The sequence below is a fragment of the Antedon mediterranea genome, chromosome 10, assembly GCF_964355755.1.
Source record: "Antedon mediterranea chromosome 10, ecAntMedi1.1, whole genome shotgun sequence".
In the NCBI taxonomy this organism is placed as follows: domain Eukaryota; kingdom Metazoa; phylum Echinodermata; class Crinoidea; order Comatulida; family Antedonidae; genus Antedon; species Antedon mediterranea.
In genome coordinates this window covers 11,823,090-11,844,892 of record NC_092679.1, presented here as the reverse complement: position 1 = coordinate 11,844,892, position 21,803 = coordinate 11,823,090, and the positions used below count along the sequence as shown (strand labels likewise).

General features: G+C 33.3%; 2 protein-coding genes across 4 annotated transcripts in view; one reads left to right on the top strand and one right to left on the bottom strand.

The window, feature by feature from the left end:
- The first annotated feature begins 4,301 nt into the window (after positions 1–4,301).
- On the top strand, positions 4,302–12,934 carry LOC140060924 (fumarate hydratase, mitochondrial-like). 3 transcript variants are annotated; one of them, XM_072107295.1, is made up of 9 exons: positions 4,302–4,402; positions 5,812–5,937; positions 6,898–7,008; positions 7,467–7,643; positions 8,225–8,380; positions 10,074–10,185; positions 10,647–10,727; positions 11,132–11,335; positions 11,999–12,934. In XM_072107295.1, the coding sequence occupies exons 1-9, from the start codon at positions 4,313–4,315 to the stop codon at positions 12,421–12,423; spliced, it is 1,482 nt and encodes a 493-aa protein (XP_071963396.1). In that variant the 5' UTR covers positions 4,302–4,312; the 3' UTR covers positions 12,424–12,934. The 3 variants fall into 3 exon arrangements, with proteins under 3 accessions (XP_071963396.1, XP_071963397.1, XP_071963398.1); XM_072107296.1 differs by lacking the exon at positions 4,302–4,402 and adding an exon at positions 4,779–4,913 and having other exon boundaries at positions 11,999–12,933; XM_072107297.1 differs by lacking the exon at positions 4,302–4,402 and adding an exon at positions 4,905–4,964 and having other exon boundaries at positions 11,999–12,933.
- Positions 12,935–12,963: 29 nt separating this feature from the next.
- The window catches only part of LOC140060927 (dynein axonemal assembly factor 10-like), a 73,704-nt gene continuing 64,864 nt past the window's right edge, over positions 12,964–21,803 (bottom strand). The window contains exons 2-9 of the mRNA XM_072107301.1: positions 20,615–20,884; positions 18,069–18,169; positions 17,553–17,683; positions 17,107–17,208; positions 16,292–16,407; positions 14,322–14,456; positions 14,022–14,119; positions 12,964–13,637 (exon numbers count right to left, since the gene is read on the bottom strand). Of these exons, the coding sequence (XP_071963402.1) occupies positions 13,433–13,637; positions 14,022–14,119; positions 14,322–14,456; positions 16,292–16,407; positions 17,107–17,208; positions 17,553–17,683; positions 18,069–18,169; positions 20,615–20,788 (1,062 nt within the window). The 5' untranslated portion in view covers positions 20,789–20,884 and the 3' untranslated portion in view covers positions 12,964–13,432. The remainder of the gene's footprint in view (positions 13,638–14,021; positions 14,120–14,321; positions 14,457–16,291; positions 16,408–17,106; positions 17,209–17,552; positions 17,684–18,068; positions 18,170–20,614; positions 20,885–21,803) is intronic.

The following is a 21,803-nucleotide window of genomic DNA, read 5'->3' as shown; positions in this document are numbered from 1 at the left end:
CGATTTTTTTTTAGTTTAACGTAGTGGTTTCCCCACAGTTGCTCATTCATTATATCGTTATAAGTTTCAGGGTTTTTTTTTTAGAGATTCTGTTATAATTATGTAGGCTTTTATCATATTTTTGTAAAACAGTGGAATTTTATCAGAATTAACATCAATAATGTTATAACATGACATATTAAGTAAAACATTAACATCACATATTTTTTTAATATAATACATTGGAATATTTTTCCATTTAGCACCATCATCATTCATAATTCTTTTTAACCAGCCACACATGAGTGCGTTAACATGAAGAGTAAAATCAGGCATTTTAATGCCTCCCATCTCAACATCACCAATTAGAGTTTTTCTTTTTATCTTTTCCCTTTTATTGTTCCAAATAAAATTATATATTAGATTTGTAACTTGTGTATATACATATTTTGGAACATCAGTGATATTTGCAGCATATGTTAATTTAGATAGTGCAAGACTTTTCAGGATTATTATTCTACCAAAAATTGAGAGATTTCTAGCATTCCATTGTTTTAAAGTCTTTTCTAGACTAGACTTTTCTATTAATTTAACATCCCAGTTTTTTCTGGTACATTCTTCTGTATTATACCCTACATATATGCCTAAAATTTTGATCGGATGTTTTACCCAATTTAATTCTAAAGGTCTATCTATTCTGTTCTTCCATTTACCAATCCAAAAGCATTGGTTTTTTTTTTATTTAGTGTCATTCCAGATACTTCACAAAAACGTTCAATTACACTGACTGCTGACTTAATACTTTTGTCATTACCAACATACAAAACCGTATCATCGGCTAATTGGCTTATTCTAGCTTCTATGTTATTTTCATTATTTGGAAGTTTAATACCCTTATAGTCATCTTTGTTTCTTATTCTAGATGCCATTACTTCAACCACTAAAATGAATAACAGAGCAGATAGAGGACAACCTTGTCTAATACCTCTTTCCATTTTAAAATTGTTTGAAACCCAACCATTGTTAACTGTGACACATTCAACGTTATTGTATAATACTTTTACCCAGTTACAAAAGAACATTCCAAAGTTAAACTTTTCTAGAACATTGAACATAAAATCTCTACTAATAGAGTCAAAAGCCTTCTTAAAATCTACGGTAATTATTGCACCTTCGATATCATTACACTCTGTATAATAAAGCAGGTCTTCTATTAACCGAATGTTTTCACCAGCGAAACGGCCTTTTATATAACCTTTTTGGTCTGAACTTACTATTGATTTAATAACCATTTTAAGTCTGTTACTCAATACATGTGCAAGAATTTTGTAATCGGTGTTTAAGAGGGTAATGGGACGCCAATTATTCAAATTTTCTCTTTCTCCATCCTTGAACAAAAGGGTGATTACACCTCGTTTTTGCGAAAAGGATAATTCTTGAGAATTATAACTTTCATTTAACGCATCGCAAATTAAATGTTTAATATTATTCCAAAAGAACACATAAAATTCAACACTTAGACCATCCGATCCAGGTGTTTTATTTTTTTCCATCATTGAAATGGCCTTTTTACATTCATCAATAGTGACGTAACCTTCACAATTTTCTTTTTCTATTTCTGAAAGCTTGTTTATAATAGAATTACAAAGGTATTTATTAATTTTTCCAGGGTTTATAACATTTTTTGCGTATAAACCTTCGAAATGTTGTATTTGTTCCTTTAAAATATCAATTGGGCTTGTTGCTAAGCTCCCATCTTTAGTAATTAAACTTTTTATGTGTTTCTTTTTACTTTTGGATCTTTCTAACCCTAGAAAGTATTTTGTATTCCGCTCGCCTTCCTCTATCCATTTTACTCTGGACCTAATTTGCGCGCCTTTTGCTTCTACATTATAAATGTTTTCAAGCTCTATTTTTTTGTTTTCAATTTTATTTTCAATGGTTATATCACAATTTTGAGTATTCATAATTGTTTCATTTAAGTTTTTTATTTGTTTTTGTAATTTTTCTTTCTTTTTATTCTGGTTTTTATTTTTTTGTTTTCCGTATGCAATTGAAAATTCTTTTATTTTTGTTTTTACAAGCTCCCATAACAAACTTGCACTTACAGGTTCTCTATTATTTTTTAGTATTGAAACATCAATTATTTTAATCACTAATTTTGTAAATGTTTCATCTTTCAGAAAGCTATTGTTGAACATCCATAAACCAGGACCGCGTTTTTTTTCATGCAAATCTATTTTAATTGATACCGCCTGGTGATCTGTGAGAATAGCTGGACGAATGTCACAGGCTAAAGCATCTCCATTTGAAAAGAGATCTTCTGATATTAACCAGTAATCCAGCCTACGGAAAATGTTGTTAAATCTCTTACGCCACGTAAATTGTCGCTTATTCATGTTTTTGGATCTCCAAAGTGAGTGGCCGAGCGGTTAAGACAGTGGAACCGTAATTACCTAGCCATAACAACTGCAGGGGTTCGAGGCTCACTCACTCCATGGTTCTGGTGGTAGAACGAGTCTTCTCGGATAAGGACTATAAACCGTAGGTCCAGTGTACACATCTAGCTCGTGTGCACTTTAAAGAACCTAGTACATCTTTCGAGACGAGTAGGGGGTTACCACGGTGTATTAGTACATCACGGCCACTGATCACCAACTGGGCCCTCTGGGAGACCAGTCATTGACTGAAGTGGTTACCCAGTATAAATATATATTTCAATAAAAAAATATATATTTCAAATAAAATTTAAATTTTTCATTAGGTTTTTAATCGTAAAAACAGATTTATCAGACCTATTTGCGCTACCTTTTTGGTCAATGCAATTCAGATCTCCACCTAGAATGATAGAATTACCCTTCCCTCCATCAAAGTCATTGTAACATTTGTGTATGGTCCTAAAGAATGCACTTCTATTTTTGCTTTCATTAGGAGCATAAATATTTATAATGTCCAATTCCTTTTCATTTATCATTAAATTAAGAAATATATATCTTCCATCAATATCAGTTAACTTTTTAACAATTTTGCATTCAAGACCTTTTCGTAATAGTATCGACACTCCTCTACTATGTGAATTACCTATACTATGGATCGCTTCACCTTCCCAAACAAAGTTTGATTTATTAATAATCTCATTTGTTAGATGGGTTTCCTGAAGCAGACATATATCCGCTTTTTGATCTTTTACCCATTGGAATAGCTTATGTTGCTTATTTATATTTCTAGCTCCTCTAACGTTTAGTGTTATACAATGTAAATTCATAAAGATTAGAGTAAAGAGCTTCCTAGGGAAATTACAATATTTGGAATACATATTATTAAGATTAAATTACTTGTTTTTGTTTCTCTTTCTTAAACTTCTTTTTCCAATACTCTTTGTTTTTTCTTCTGTCCTGCCTTCATTTCCGGACTGTTCCTTCAGATCTCTCGCTGCTTTCTTGTTTGTGCTAACACTTTTACTTTTTTGCATACTTTTTTCAAAGTAGTCAGTTACCTTCTTCTGTTCATGCTCCTCTCTTACCCCAACTTCCTGCTCCTCTCTTTCTTCAGCTTTCTGGTACTTTCTTCCCGGTACTTCTTGTTCCTCTCCTTCTTCAACTTCCTCCTCCTCTCTTTCGTCCACTTCCTGCTCTTCTCTCTGCTCCTCTCTGTCATCATCTTCCTGCTCATTTTGGTTTGTGTGTTGTTCTATAGTGATCACACTTGTTTCTTTCTGCACATTTTCATCATCTGATGATTCACTACTTCCATCAATACTAAACACTTCATCATGTGTTTCTGTATCAGATTGTACCGTAGCTCTTTTCCCGTAGTGGTTATCGTTAGCATTATTGTTTTTTGGGTTTTCAAATAATATAATAGGCATAGTTGGACACAAAGATGGCCAGTAATGTACCACGTGACTTTCTAAAACCTGTGAATGCGCCGAGAGGTTTGTTGATGTACTACGCATGCGCATGTGCGTGTAAACAGATTGTATATTTATTAGGGCGTTATAACGCCGTATTTACGGCGTTATAATGCCCTAAATTAGGGCGTTATAACGCCCTATTAATACGGCGTTATAACGCCCTAATTACGGCGTTATAACGCCGTATATTATAAAATAATTGTTTTCTTTGGCGGAAATCAGCCACCGTAACTGTCAGCCTACAGTACTAAATGAATTGTAAATAAATAAAATAAACATAACCTATCAAAGTTACATCATATACTTCTTTATTTCAAATAAATTAATGTAAAATACAACGACGGTTGTTGACGGTCTATATCCACAGTTGACGGAATGTACACGCGCTGATGGGGTGAGGAGAGCTGAGCCAATTTCGGGATGAATTTGCCGGGCTCCCGTCGCTTCTTGATTTGTGTTTTGCGAGGTGTAAACAGACAGACTAATTTAAGTGCGCGAACGCAAAAAATGGTATGCATATATAGTAAAAGAGTGTAATATTTAATGATGTAATTTTTATTTAAAAGTGTCCTTAGTTTAAAAACTGGAGACATTTGGAACCTAGGCCTAGCTACTAGGGCAAGCCTCCCTACTAGCTCCCTAGCCTAGCTGGACGTCTAGCCTCTAGCTGGCTAGCCTAGGCCTAGTTAGTAATAGTAGGCTTGCTAGGCCTAGTATCCGTTATATTAGAGAGCTAGATAGGAGGGGGAACAGAAGATCGGGACCACGGACGACAGAGAGAGCCGGCTGAACCACCTATAGCGGTCCTACTAAACACCACCAGATACCAAATGCATCGGTAGCGCCTCACAGTTGACCGCTAAATACAATACACAATCAATAGACACGGATGAACGCGTTCGTGTCGTTACTGTATATGGTGATCAAACGCATCCATTCAGTTTCTGAAAGAATTAAAATTTGCAATTTGTAACAATTCCAAGCAGGTGGCTGCTCTCTGGCAGTAGGATTTGTTGCTCTGGTAGGTATCTGGTCTGGTGGTGTTTAGTTATTGCTATAACAATCATTTTAGGTAATATTGTTCTTTCTTTCTACTTCAACTAGTAGGCCTACTTTATATAGTTTATACCCTTTTATATACCCCCCCCCCCCCCAAAAAAAGTAAACTAGCCTTTTTCTGAGTGCATGAACTTGAATGAAGAAAATGCGTTGCTAAAAATATATCAACCGTAAAATAATTGCGTCCGCATTGTGAATGTAAAAAAAAAATTAATGATTAGAGAAAAGAGTTGGAAAATGTGTCCGCATATCAATCGATTGTTAAGTTGACACTATCAATTTTTGAAAAGTAAACAAAAAGTGACCACTGCTTCGGTAGGTATGCATGCAGGATGTACAAAATGTATTGACTAGATATAGAAATGAGACAGGCTTTTGCACGTTATGATTAGCTAACTGTTGGCATTACAAAAGGTATTTTTCCTCCCTCCCCCATTCAAGCAAATTAGGTCTTCAACCACCCCAACAATTGAGACTTAAGCTTGGTTCCCACTAGAACGTAACGCAAGAACGTAAACGCAACGCAAGCGTTTTAACCAATGAAAAGCGAAGTTATAGACAGTTAGCAATCACAAGCGAATAAGCCATCGCTCGTGATTGGTCAATTCACTTGCGTTGCGTTACGTCCTTGCATTGCGTCGCTAGTGGGAACCACGCTTACAGGGGACAAAAGGGCATCCTCCATTTTCATACATACATGATACTCATGTGGCCCTTTTTTTAAAAAATGTTTTAAAGCATATTGAGCAACTGCAAAAAGTATGGTAAACTGTATTTTTTACAAATTATGCATATTAATTAATTAGGGTATGCCCTTTTATGACAGTATGCTAATTCTGTGTTTATATCTAAAAACGTAGACAACATTTCGATTTGAGAGAGATGGATTTGGAGATCTACAAGTTCCCGATAACAAGTACTATGGTGCCAATACTGCCAGATCACTCATTAACTTTGACATCGGAGGTGAAAGGGAGCAAATGCCGGTACATTTTTTATGACCTTCATTACATCAGCATTCAATGCCGGCTTATCAATTCTAAATGATAGACATATTTTGTACTATATGATATGAATTTAGAACATTTTCTTAACCAAACATAATCCTTGCAAATTTGTTCAAAGTACTTTCTGTTTTTGGAACATTTAAAGTTTGCTGAACAGTGAGCCTATTATAATAACGTTACATAATATCAATAATGTGAGCTAATATTGATTCTACGTTTGGTCCTTTAATTTTGTCAAATGAAGAAAAATCTTTTAACTTCAGAACAACAAAAAACAAACTGATTAAAAAACTGACCAAACTCATAAACAGAGCAGCCAAAATTATTACAAAAAAACAAGGAAAAGCATGCAAAACTTAAACTGGATAGCCAAAATTTTATATAAAATATTCCATAATCAAGCACCACCATATCTAAATGAACTATTTACACCCAAACTAGGCACATATAATACAAGATCAAAGGATGTATTGAAATTGAATAAACCCAAAACAGAATATATAAAGAAAAGTTTTTCATATCATAGTGCCTATGGAATACTCTAGAAAAACCAATGCAAAATTCCACAAATTAAAATACATTTTCTAGGGACTTTATTGATGAGGATAACTTTTAGAATTAAAAAAGTTGCCTTTTTAAAGAGGGTTGATCAACTAAAGCCCTGTCTACACATATCAAACTAGTTTGACAATAAAATATGGTAGTGATATGATGGCATCATGTCCATGAGCACATCGCATATTTTTGTCACATAAAGTTTGATAGAAGAAATATTTCAATATATGCAGTTCTCTCCAGGAGTGAATCACTAATATAATAATATATATTAATCCGTCAAAGATATTTATTTATCAAAAGGGAGAAGCTTGTGCAAGACAATTCATTAAATACTGATACGATACTGATGTTTTAATACCAAACTTGTTTCCATTTTCACAGATTCCCTTAATAAAAGCATTTGGAATTCTTAAGAAAGCAGCTGCTTATGTGAATAAAGAATTTGGACTTGATAATGAAAAGGCTAAGTTTATTATGGATGCTGCAGATGAAGTAAGATTGTGTATATTTATTTGTAGTTCACCATCTTCTGATCTCACCCTTAAAGCCAATTTTTCACAAGGCGCATTTGTCTGTGCGAATCCAACTTATATTACATTACATACACAAATCTAACCCAATTAGGTTACTCTATCTCCTGACTGATATCGCATGTTTTTTTGTTTTTTTATTATTATTTATTTTCCACAAACAAAGTATATAACATAGTATTGGTAATAAATGTTAATAATGTTCCTTATAGCCATCTGCCTTAAATTGGAACAGCAATTTTTTGGACGAACAATTTGTTTTTTAGTTCTAATGCTGCATTAGGTTTTTCTTTATTTTCACAATAAGGTTGCAGAAAGGTCATAAAATTCACAAATAAGATGGTGCCCATCATTGAATGAGCAATTTTTTTTTATTTTTACAGAGATAAGTAATCGATTTCTTTCATGTGTTATCATTAGGTTGCAAGTGGAAAGTTGATAGAGCATTTTCCATTAGTAATTTGGCAGACAGGATCTGGAACTCAAACCAATATGAACGTGAATGAAGTAATTAGTAATCGTGCTATACAAATGATGGGCGGTGTTATGGGAAGCAAGTCTCCGATACATCCAAATGATGATGTCAATAAAAGCCAGGTAAAGACAAGCTTTTTAACCAGTTTTCACTTTATCAGCTGTCAATGAACAAAAAGCTAGCCTGAAATATTTTATAGCTGACATCATTCGTCCATTCCTACAATCACTTAAATATAAAATTAATTAACATATACATTTACAGGAACAGAAGAAATTTTAAACTGAGATTCAAACTTGTAAACTTCTGCTTGATAATGCAAATGTCATTTCAAGTTTGATTGGATAGCAACAGCCTGGTGTGGTACACGGAACAGCAATGCAGACTGTAGTTCTCAATTGTACAGTATGCATGAGCAACAGAAATCAATTTGATATAGCCTCATCATTTAATACAGTAATTAACGAAGTGTGATCTCCAAAGAGATACTTTTACAAAAACCAGCACATAACTTATTCTTAACTGCCCTATGAAATACAAAAAATTCAGAAACGATAAAGATGAGAAAATCTTTGACGATATTATATACTGTACTATACAAATATTTTTAAAAATTGTTTTATGTCCACAGCCCCATTAAATAAACTTGTATTGAATTAAATAGGTCACTCTAATTATCATTTATTGCATTTTACATTTTCAGAGTTCTAATGACACTTTTCCAACTGCAATGCATATTGCTGTTGCCACAGAGATAACAAATTGCCTACTTCCTGCAATGGAACGACTTATGAATGAACTTGACAAGAAATCTAAAGAATTTGAAGAAATTATCAAAATAGGACGAACTCACACACAGGTGATGTTAGTTAACTTAAAGATGTACAATATTGTCACCCAAAAACATGAAAAATAAGAATTATTAAAATCAGACTTTAAATAGGCCATTCTGTAAAAAAAAAAAAAATTATTTCACTTTTTAAAAGACAAAAGAAACTGTTAATTTTAACAAAAACCATTGTCTCACAGACAGTTTAAGCATTTTTTGCTTTGAATTAATTTATTCCCATCAAGTTTTTTGTCAAAGTGAATCCCTACATGATATTAAAATGGTGGATTCATCACAAAATTGGAAGAAAACTATTTTTTTAGCGGCACAATATCTTTAATTAATGTATTGATTATGTATGTAACCGGAAACGATATTGATCACAGTGTTTTGTTGTTGTGATTCTGTTCACTGCCCTTGCCCATCTTTTTAGTCTCTTTTTTTATTTCATGTTCTTTAATAATTTGATTTGGTGATACTCGAAAATAAATAGAATTATAACGATGTTGATTGATACTGAACATCTAGATAACATGCATTAGGCTCAATAGTTTTAAAACATAAGAAAACAAATAGCATGGAACAATAGACACGTTTCGCGCTCGCGAGGTCACCGTCAGTTTGACCTTTTAGTGGGTATACAATGGTAAACAAACACAGCGAGAGTATGTTAAAGCATGGGAGAACTGAGAGATGATCATCTTAAAAAGCAATCGTCAAAACTAGCCTTTTGATGGAATGGCATGGTAAGGATGTTATTTATTTTCTAAACTTATGTTTTATATTCACTGTAGAATTATTTGGGCATTTGGTTCGGAATCATTGACTTTATTTATGTATTGACGATTGTCATTTTTGGTTTGACACATATATATTACGGTGCATTTAATACATGTTAACTGTTGATTTTATTTACAAATGTTGCGTAAATATATTAATTATTATCTTTCATTCTTCTTCATGCTCCTATTGCATCTTCCATGTATTATGTGATGTTCTTCGGCGCTTAAACAGACACCCAAGCCTCCTAGGCCTAGTAGACGAAGTACCGCATCAGGCAACGCCACCGGGCGGGCGGAGAGACACGAGCACATCGTGGACGTACCTTTCCTTGAAAAATTTCCAAGATTTTGCGCCACTATCCTTCGGAGCCGACGCAAACCACTCAGCAAGTGTTTGAAAATTAAAAACAGGAATATTATTCAGTGATTTTGTGTAGTTAAATTCACGATTTATTCAACATATACAACATTTATGATGCACCTTGCAACAAAAGCACTTGGCAGTCGCCATTTCGCTATGCTTCAACACGCACTAGGCGAGAGGTGTTTGGTTTGTTTACAAATCTATACCCACTATTTCTGATTGGTCACGAGCGAGAAACGTGTCTATTATTAATAAAAATACACCAAATTAAAAAAACTATTTATTCTATAATAATACATTTCATTTTTATTGAAAAGTTTAATTTTACTTTGTTTTATAATAGTTTTTTAAAATTATAATTCAAAATATTTAACAAGTTACCCTAGACAACTGGCAAACTACAGTATGCATTTAAATAAAGTTTCATTCAGAATCAACACTTTTGTAGTATAAAACACAAACCGTACAAGAAATCTAAACTGACATCTGCTGTCCCTTCATTAACAGATTGATGTTTTGTTTAATTGATTGCTGTTGTTTTACTTATAAGTACATTTGTATATTTTGAACTTTGCAGGATGCAACACCTTTAACTCTAGGTCAAGAGTTCAGTGGTTATACGACACAAGTGCAGTATGGGATTGAACGAGTTAAAACAACATTACCTCGACTTTATCAGTTAGCTGCAGGTGATTATGTACAATAAGTTTCTACATAGATAAGTGTACACTGTGGTTAGAGTTTGTGGGTTCAAGCACCAGTTCGGTCACTTCAGTCCTGGAGCACAATCTTTATCCACTTTGTCCACCTTCACTAGGTGACAGAAATGGGTACCGGTATTTTATAAGTAATGGGAAGGTAATTCAGATTCGTTTGTAAGGGAGGAGTGACATACCACATACAAACATGCACAATGCAGTGATGCCTGGCCCATGAAGCTAAGTTAAATGGAGATACAATAGGCACTAGAGTAAGCAAGCTTCAGTTTCGACTTACCTGTATGAGAGAGACAATCGTGGGGCGGTTTTGTTTTAAGAGTTCTCTGAGTTTTTTGGCATGTTGAGCATGATAATAACCCTTTTTAAAGTTATACACTACTCTGTAAGTACACTATTTTGTTAAACATGTTTTTTTTCATATGCTTTTACAGGTGGAACTGCTGTAGGAACTGGATTAAACACAAGGATTGGATTTGCTGAAAAAATTGCTGCTCAAATATCTCATTACACAGGTTAGCCTTTCTTGCAAAAATATATAATTATGATTTATCAGAAAACACTGTTATAGGCCTGTAGTGTTTATACTCTGCCTATACAAAAAGTATTGAATAATATTTGAATAAAAATATATGAATTCTTATTGCATTGTTGGCAATGTACAGTATTAGGGGCAGATTCAGAACAAGGGTAGCACAAAGTGTTCATAAAGTACTGTACAATAACAAGACAAAAATCACCATAACTTGAATCGCAGCATCAACATTTTGTGCAATATTTGATCACGTTTGAACAATTACTGTAAAACTCACTATAGCATTACCATTGAAAATGAACTTATTTAAAAACCTTGGGCAACATAATTTACTATCGTTGCTTTATTCTTCAGATTTTAAGCTGTTTTTCTGTATTTTGTTAGGTTTACCATTTGTTACAGCACCTAACAAATTTGAAGCACTTGCTGCACATGATGTGTTAGTTGAAGTACATGGTGCTTTAAATGTGTTTGCATGCAGCCTTATGAAGATTGCTAATGATATTCGGTTACTTGGATCTGGACCACGCTGTGGTATTGGTGAACTATTACTACCTGAGAACGAACCAGGAAGCAGCATTATGCCAGGTCAGTGCTAATTTACTTACTTTTTTATTCATACAAATTATTTTAGTTGGATGGTTCGCCTTACTCAGATACAGTTGTACTGAATGCTCATATTGAAGCCACTCGCACCCACAACCTTACATAGCACTCATGTCATTCATACCTCTACACCACTAAGCTTGCACTGATGGAGTGAGTGCCAGTTTTCACCCGACAATTACTTGCAAAGGTTTCAGCAATGTACTGAGCATTCAGAACAATTACATCAAACCATCTGGCATGTAAAATGTTTTTGGTTTTGTTCATTAATTGAATAAAATAACAAAAAGTATAATGCAGTAGATTATATACTGAGAATATTGTGCAAACATTTTTTAAAAAACTATAAAAACAAAATGTTGAATTATAACTTTTAAACAGTATAGCACCATTTTTGAATGAGTGTACGTGTACGGAGTAATTAAAATCAAAGTAACATAAAAGTGATATACAGTAACAAAGGCTTATTTACTAAATCATGTACAAGTACAAAATATAAAGTAACAAAAGTAATACAGGATTTAATAAACTAAGCATTTATTTCCATTGTTGCTTTCCCTTCTCTTTTCCATGCCCATTTAATAATAAATGGCATGTTGGCGATTTTTTATACAGGTTAAGAATTTCTTTTAAATTTCGTTGCAGGAAAGGTGAACCCTACTCAGTGTGAAGCAATGACAATGGTGGCAGCACAAGTGATGGGCAACCAGACAGCCGTTACCGTAGGGGCTTCTAACGGTCACTTTGAACTGAATGTTTTCAAACCGATGATTGTGGCAAATGTTCTACAATCTGTACGTCTTCTTGGCGATTCCTGTATTTCATTCAGTAAAAACTGTGTGCAGGGCATTGAAGCGAATACAACTCAGATTAGTAAATATCTAAATGAATCATTAATGTTAGTAACAGCATTAAATAAACATGTGGGTTATGATAAAGCAGGGCAGATTGCAAAGTTGGCACATAAAGATGGTAGTACACTCAAGGAAGCAGCACTTAAATTAGGTATTGTAACTGAAACTCAGTTTAATGAGTGGGTTTGTCCCGAGGACATGCTAGGCCCTCGCTAAAACTTTGACCAATTATTCAATATTATCTCAAAGTATAATGGTATGTTTAATTACAAGACATTGTACAATGTAGAATGATCATATTTATTGTTTACTTATAGTATAGTATTTTACGTGATAACACGTTGGCCTGTTTCTACTGAGCAAGACAACACAAATTTTAATACCGTATTGTAAAAGAACAAAAATATCTTTAATATTTTAAATATGGTTTTAAAAATCCCAAATGATTCCAGTACAACTTGTATTTGCAATGCAATTTTAAAGTACACATAACATAATTACACGATAATTACAAAAATATTTAGCAATGAAACTTGTCCAATAAAAGGCAATAAAGGAGATTTCTTAATTAATTTAGGAGATTATTCCATGCCATATTCCATGTGTGTATGTTCTTTGTCATGTACCAGTTTCTAACAACTTAAAAGTTGTTATTTGACTTTTGTTTAAAATGTGTGTAAAATAAGTACATGTGCTTCTTCTGTTGGGGTTTGTAATAAATATTTCACATGGGAAACTTTTAGTAGTAAGTGTTTATAAAGTGTAACTATAAGTGATCTCACCTGTTTACAAATCTACAAACCAATTTGGTAAAAGGGTTTTGATGCAATATCTCATCAAGATGGAGTGATCAATAAGCAACAGCCACACACATTAACATAATGCACAGGCCTTGTGACATAAAGTTGTAAAAAATAGATATCTTTATATGTATGTTTTGAGAAAAAAGAATAATGTTACCCAAATAATATCACACACATCTAAAAGACTGAACAATATTTTATTTTAAAAAATTCATATGCACAAATAATACACATTCACAAATCAGATATGAATATCAAAGATACCTCCTCTCTTTATCTGTCCGAACAGGTAGCTTCACCAGGGAACCCTTCACTTTGTAGCTCTTAAGCTTTCAGTACAGCAACTCCTTACAATTATATGCACAGGTCATATGAGGCCAGTCTGCATCATAATCCAATCATGTTGACATCAACAACAGAAATTAAATTCTATTCAGCTTTGTACAAATGAGTACTCTAAGAGTTTGATCAAAAGATGTGCAAACAGCGAGGCCCTCTTTATCAGGACTCCAGTCAAAGCTTGCGATTGGTTGAGATGATAGGACAACATTCTGTTGCAAGTCTACAGTCCCAATTACTCCCATGTCAACATTGCCATCTTTCATAACCCTATTGGAGGGATAGTTGCTGAAAAAAAGGCAAGAATTTATTACTCAACCTGATTTCAATGTTTTGTGTTTTATGGCTATTTTTGACAAAATGTTTATCTGTATGATCTTGATGATAATAAGTCTACAGTACTTGAACAATTTATAGAGGGAAGGGAGGTGATTAACATTTTAAAAAAAAGCAAAATAGGGCAGATATGAAATTTCCCCATATTCTAAATTTATACACTTAATTATATAAAATTTAAATCGTATTCCAAATGTCTATTTCATAATATTGAATTAGAATTTTAAAAGTACTGTATACAAAAATATTAATGAAATACGTATATATTTATATCTGTATGGTAGTCATGATCAGAGAGGAATGTGTCTTAACTCTATAAGTTAGACTGCTACTTACTATTTCCACAAATAAATTGAACCAGATCCACCAGATGTCATGAAGATGTCTCTGTTTTGAGGTAGATGACGTACTACCCAAACGGTTGATTTATGTGCCTGAAAACAACATTTTATGAGCTAAACTTATTTGTATGCATCATCATTAAATAATAAGTAAAGTACTACTATAATGAAAAATATATACTAACATAAATCAAGAAAATAGTAATATTATGTCATAGAAATCAAAACAATAAAAACCTATTTTATGTATATATTTTATACTTGAACTTGAGACATAGTAATAGTCTAGACTCACTTTCTCGGTAAGTTGTGCAAATCCTTTACTTGGATGTTGTGTTCGTACATCCCAAACATGAAATTTAGATTCTAAAGTTGTGGCTACCAGCTTGTTCATATTAATATCCTTGCGGTCAAATTCCAAACTGCATACCTTTAAAAAAAAATTGTACAAATTAAATATGCGATAAAGATAAGACTTTAAAATGAGAAATAATCGAATTTTAAGAACAATTTTGAAAACATTTTATCATCTGTACAGGTAGTGCTCAATTTCTGAATATATTATATTTAAGAATAAATAGCAGTGACCCACAGTATGTCGAATAGAACGCAACGCAACTTAATTAACTCTGCTGACAGATGCACACAAAATGTCGACATCCTTTCAGTGGCCCATTTTTTTTCAGAAATGGGGACAACCAAACACTTTGAATCACACCACGTATGCGGTATGGGTAACCGCAACAAGTACAAGTAGAGATAAGTTTGATGTTTCCATGCAAGTGTTCATGAATACTAATCTAATACTAATCATGTCATGCATGGTAACCATGACTAGATATAATCAGTTCCAGTGTCAGCATCACACTCGATTCACCAGGGACAAAGAGTAGTGAGCCCTCTATCGGCTGCGAATCGTTTTTGCACACGAGACAGCGTGGACAATTACCCGGAAGCAACTTTGTTTTTAAAAATAAATCTTAGGTTTTTGCAAACTGGCCAATTGGAACTTTTGATTTTATTTACTAATGAATAATTCATGAAAAACTTGGTTGTAGCTAAAATCATTTTTTACGCCATAAGATAAAAACAATTTTGTTTTGTAAATTAATATGAGCAACATATAATATATAGGGAAGCTGTTTTTATTCATAAAACTCTACAAATCCTCTTTGTTTTATTTATAAATCAATTATAGTTAAGGCCTAGTAGTACAGTAGGAGAGACAGGCTTTAGCCTATAATAATGGGGTAGTGCGTGCATTATTGGCGCGTGTTCATTGTCGGGCGCGCGTTGTTTATAGGCCTAAGAAAATAATAAATATACAAATATAATTAAATAATGATTATTATTTACTGAATGTTGTTTTTTTTTACAGACCACAGAGGATTGTTCTGCATACTTCAATACAAATAGCATTAAATCAACAACAATTTATTATGAGTCATATTAATTTACCTCTGGTATATATGTGGAACACCGCAATTTCGCTCAAAATACACATTCAACTTCTTATAGAATTTGTTTGAAAAATAACCCCAAGCTTATAATATATTTGGAAATCTTTGAAAATGCATATAAGACTATAATTATTATAGCGTTTTCAGAATTTCATTTAAAAATTGCAAATTAATGTTATATTAGCTATTATTACAAATTATTTAGTTTTCACTTTTTTATTTTCGCAGTATGACTCGCTTTGTTTATGTTTACACTTGGCTTAGACGTTTATCTTAGAATTCGAACAAATTAATCCATAATCAACTAAAATTGCTATTGTTGTGGTTTTTGTTTAATATAAATGTTCCTAATAAACGGAAATAAATCAAACAACAATATAATTTAATATAAACCCGTTTAAAGGGAAATTTAGACAGCCTATAAAACACAGAAGTCAGAACTCGCGTCGCTCGAAATGCTCGGTAACTTCTATTTATAGCCTATCGAAAAAGGCTCCAGCTAACTAAAACAATGAAACGGCTCTCAGAACACTTAATGTCCCATTTTCGCTATTTGACGTGGATGTGACATAAGCGCTCGTACAGCTAGTTCTTTTTAAATCTGTTCAGCAAGCTCGATAGTTGCACAACTACTTCATTTCAGTTAAGTTGCGTTTAGTTATGTGTCAACATAAGCTGAACTTTAGAGGCAATGGATTGGAAACCAATGCCTTTCATGTTGACCTTTCAGATTCTTAAAACAAATCCATGACCTTTTCCACTTTTCAAATTGAATAGAATAAAATGCTTTAATGGTTTGTCTTACCCCATTCTTGACATTTGTTTCCCACCGTAAGCTCATTGCACGCAAGTCAAATAATTTGATATCTCCATTATCATAGCCTGCTGCAACACAGCGATCCGATTGGTTGAAAGCATGACCTAAAACACAATTTCACAATGTGTATTAGTAAGAAATATTAGGGCACTTGTTTATCTAATTTGGCCCAATCGCCAGCACCCACAGCAAGAATGAAAAAAAAACTCACCCAATAACAAATTATATTACTTTATTGTATTCTTTATTGATTTTTGTCTTCTTTGTTTTATATGGAGAGAGCAATAAATTGAAACAGCTCAGAGACAAACAACAAAGATCTCAAAGTGAATCAGCCTCTCAATCAAACCATACTGATTGCATAAAAGGGAAACATTTTGGGATAGATTATATGGCCGAGCGGTTAAGGCAGGGGCGCCGTTTATCGTACCTAAAGAGCCAACAACAACATCGGCAAGGGTTCGAGGCCGACTCGCTCCTAGTTCTGGTGGTGGAACAAGTCTTCTCGGATAAGGACTATAAACCGTAGGTCCAGTGTACACAGTTATAACCTGTGTGTACTTTAAAGAACCCAGTTCATTATTCGAAAAAGAGTAGGGGGTTACCCCGGTGAACTGGTTCACACAATAGCCTCTGTATCAGGGGGATTACCACCTATCTGATAGGACAGTGATTAATTCACTATTGGTAATCCTTGGCCACAGTGCCTAAAGACATAAAATAAAATAAAAATAAAATAAATAAATATCTAGTGAATATGATATAAATTTCTCAATAGAGGACTACCAGAAATTTATATTTACCAAAAGCTACAGTCCAGCAGTCTCGTTTGTTTTCACCACCAGCAGGTTCCATACATGCCACTGGCTTATTTGCTTGTCTTGGATCCCACACTTTCACAAGACCTAACCGTATTTGTTAAATCATAAAAATACACATTTTTAAATTATAAACATTTCATTATACAAATGTTATTTAGTATACTTTATATAGTGTACTTTAAATCAAATTCTGGTAATATTTTTACTCTCAGTCTTATGTTCATATATTTTTACAAAATTCACAAACTTGTGTCTTTTTTTGGAAAATCCAGCTATGTTTATTGCACTCCTAAACACATTCCAGGGTGCTGTTTGTATCTGGGCATGTAGAAGTTTACCACATTTTAGTGTTAAAAATGGCATACCTGGAGCGATCACACTCCCATGCCGAGGCCTAGGAAAGAAGATTCATTAAATATTAAACTTACCATCCCTGCTACCAGTAACAATCTCTGGGGCTCCTTCACCAATTCCTAAACCACCTACACCATCTATACAGTTTACAATTTCATCATGTGCATGTGTACTAAATGTTGGTTCTTTTGTGTTCTCCAAATTCCTAAACATCGATTAAAATAAATACTTTTACTATTTTGTATTTTATATTTAAAATTTAAAATGAATACAGAAATGTATAAAAGTAGCACTTGACAATTATTTCTAGGGGAAAAAAATTATACGGAAAAACAAAAATTATAGGCAAATAACAAATATTTCACACACTTTTATGAATAAATTATTATTTTTTTATTTAAATTGGGGTTTAATTTATTCAAACAGTTATTAAATGGATTTTTTCGCAGCAGAAATAAATCTATCTAAGTTTATAGTGCTCAGTCTATTTAGCAAAAAATTGTTACTGCAAATGCACTGATTCTTTAAAACAAATACAATGATGTGATTCAGAACTAGTTGAAAATAAGATTTCAAAACAGTAACTTTACCATATTGCAAGAGTTCCCTTAAAATCACCTGTAGCTAAATTACGTTGACTTAAATTGCTGGCCCCAAATGTCCCACACCTGAATTGTGCTGGTTTCTCTATCTGTAAAAGTGAAAAAATAAAAGACATATATTATCAGTAAATTCTTATAATTTAGGCATATTAGGCCTACTGTACCTAGGGAATAGTACAAGCTTTTGTTTTTAATTCTTACTGGTGGTAATCAAAAACATAAAAAAATAATAAAATAAAAAAATATGATTTGTTTTTACTGTTCACTGAATGAAGAAAGGGATATTTATTATTTTGGTTGGTGCTATGCATTTTCACACAATTGAGATTAAATGTATGGTTTAGGTCTATTGAAGACCAAAATACAATTCAATTATTGCAGTATTGATAGGCCCGTTACTGTATTATTAATACAGTACTATTCAAAGACATGTCGTCTTTTATTGGGAGTCGTTTTGCGACGAACGACCAAACCACCTAACTAGCTTAGGTCATGTACAGTAAATTCATTGTGCACATGGAGAGATGTTTAAACATGTTTTTCACTCACCACCCGCCACAGAATTGATGGTTTCTAGGACCGAGGTGTTTCAAATGGTTGCCGCAATTTTGAATATATATTGAAACACTTTTGAATAATTTCATAGTTTAACTTTTTTAATTAATTTAATCAATTTAATTATGAGCATTCAATTTCCACATTGTCCACGTTGTAATGGAACAGGGAACCACGCAGGTTCAGGAGGGGGAGATAGGTCCAGATCTATTTTATAGGCTAGCACTGTTTTTAATAGTATTACAGTAATTATAAAGGACTACTGGTCACAGTGCATTTCGGCCGCCAATCATTTCGGCCGTCGGTTATGGAACGACCAAATTCATAATCATTTCATTTCACCAAGTATGGCGCGCCAAATTGAAATAGCCAGAAATAACTGTACAGTATTACAGTGAAAAAAGTAACTTTACCAAGTCTATGGAACGCCACAGAGAACTATGGTCATTCAAACCAAAGATCAATTTTGCAATGTAAATACATTTTTTTTTTGCCGTAGATTTAAAGTTATATTATTTTACCGTCTAAATATTTTGGTCAAAATGAATATTGATTAAATGTTTATTTTTTTGTTATTTTACAGGTCCTGACGAAGATGCATGTGCTTTGTAAAAAATGTGTTATGAATTTAATGAATTTAATAAATGTAAAACATACGAATAAAAGTGTTTTTGACTGGCATAATAAGAAGGGGGTGATGCTGAAGTTTTTTTTATGTGCCGGTGATGCTGAAGTTTTTTTTATGTGCCACTGGCACATAAAAAAAACTTCAGCATCACCCCCTTCTTATTAAAAAAATGATAGCTTTGCGATATAAGGGAAGTTTCATTTAATTTCCAAACAAAATGCCATAGGATGAGTTTTACAAGGCTCATTAAACAATGATCTATGAAACCGCCGCTAACAATACCGTACATATCGGAGGGGATGTTTCTTTGTCGGACGCATTTCATCATAAAATATATAAATATAAAAAAAAAAACAAAGGCAAGCTAAAAATCCGACGCTAAGCAGTTACTATGCGCTAAACAAGTAGGTGTATCTTTTTTTTATAACGTTTTTTTGCTTTTTGTACACTTCATATTAAATTTCAATAAACATGCGATGACGCGCGATGCATTGTTTATTTGTTTGTCCAAATATCCAAGTAAAAAGAGGGTTCGATCAAATACGCGGATATTCTTTTTTTCTCATTTTAAATCAGATAATTATCGGATAAATGCGATAATTTTTAACCTTTGACGTGAAGGACAAATTGTTGCAATGTGATTGGGCATCTGGTTGTTTGGTAATGACTGATCATGCGCACTTTTATTAGTTGAAAAATTAACCAATATTTTGTTTTGGCTGCCGCTGAAACGGCCGTATTGAGCTATATTTTCTATATAAAATAAAAGCTATATATTTTAAAGTAAAACTGGTGTAGGGCTACGTATCAGTCGGCAAATGAGATTGTTTTTAATGTATCGAAAAGCGGGCAATCCTGCCATAAATATCGCTGCTGTTTCTGGAATTGAAGACCGCCGACGATTCGGCTTAATACCACAGTATTAGTAAAATATTAACATTTTAACACACATGGCGTGTCACTGTCGTCATACATATTCAAGAATAATTACAATTCTGGCGGCCGAAATGAACAATACATATTTTGTCCTTTTTGGCGTTTCATGAATTTGGCAATTCCATAACCGGCGGCCGAAATGATCAGACACCGGCCTACTAGGCTAATAAATTAAAGAAGCCAACAACAAGTCATCAAATTAATTTTAATTATTAAAGTTAGGTAGCCTAGCTAGGCTAGGAGGCGGCCTATTTATAGTATAAACTATAAAAAAAAAACTCTGCATGTTCATTAAAGTACTGTTTAAACCCTAAACATGATGAACAAATATTAAAAAATCGGTTGAATTACATTACTTATGTAAGCACTGAAGTGAAAATGTGTTTTCTAGCATTAGGCCTAGGCCTCCACTTACATCATGTATAAGGTTGACTTGACCGTGTGAAAGCTCAAAAATCTGCATCACTCCTGTACCGCGTGGGTGGTTGCCTAGAACAACCATTTTGGCACTACGAGGGATCCATTTTGTGTCAAATAAAGTGTAATTTAACGATTTTTGCAAATGAACAATTATTTGAGGTTTCTCCATAATAAACGTCCGAACTACAAACACCAAAAAAGATTCATGAATTTAATAGATTAGGCTAGATAAACCAGAAACTATCAATTTCTAGTCGCTGTAATTGTAAAGAAACAACACAGAACACATAATTGTTGGTCTAGCGCCCTCTTTTTTACTATTAATCTCATCATTAAAATTATCATCATTGATTGATTTATGATTCCCAAAACGCAGAATGGGGTTTGACAATAATAATTTTCTATATCTTGAGAGGAAGGAGTCTATGGCAAGTTCAGTTTCACATGATGCTCTCAATTAGGAATTGGTTAGATGTTTGCCCTACTCTGATGTTGTTTGCCCCGGGTCCCCCCAAAAAAGTTTGTCAATATAGGCCTACTTAGCTACAATGTACAAAATTACACATCAGACGGCAAAAATCTGCTGATTTTACTTAATTCTCTGATGACGAAAAGCTCCACAGTTAGTAAAATATAATTATCAATTAGGAATCCCATTCATTTGGACTAAAGTTTGTGTATTTTTACAAAAGTCATTTATCCACGTCCATCATCGTCGGAATTTTGCAACACAGTGTATGGACACCTACATTTCTGGAAGATTTGAAAAAGAGCTTTTCTTTTTCAAGTTTCAGTCAATGATGACTGACTAGCTAGTTAGTTTAATAAATAATTTTTCGCACCGCGCCTTTAGGTAGCTATATTCCCAAGCTATATCAAGCGGAAGCTATAGTTTAGAGACCGACAGCTTTTGAATTTTGTAAAATCACAAACCCCAAAGCACGTCTGGGAGAAAAGAGTCTATGAAAACATTTGCTGATAATTAAATACCAGTATTAAGATGCGTGTCGGTAATCTGTAAAATCTTGTTTAATAAATAATGACTTTCTTGCTGTCAACCTAGGCCGGTATTATAGTAATTCACTGTCAAATAATCATTGAATAATAAAAATAATCTATGCGAATATTATAATAATTCGCCGTCAGACAATCATTGAATTATTATCAAAACAGTCCATGCCAAG

Bases quoted from the DNA above. Each gene is read 5' to 3' on its own strand.
- LOC140060924 (XM_072107295.1), top strand. From the start codon at position 4,313: ATGAATTTGCCGGGCTCCCGTCGCTTCTTGATTTGTGTTTTGCGAGGT. The intron at 5,938-6,897 runs GTACATTTTTTA...CCATTTTCACAG, and splicing joins GTGAAAGGGAGCAAATGCCG to ATTCCCTTAATAAAAGCATT. The intron at 7,644-8,224 runs GTAAAGACAAGC...TTACATTTTCAG, and splicing joins ATGATGTCAATAAAAGCCAG to AGTTCTAATGACACTTTTCC.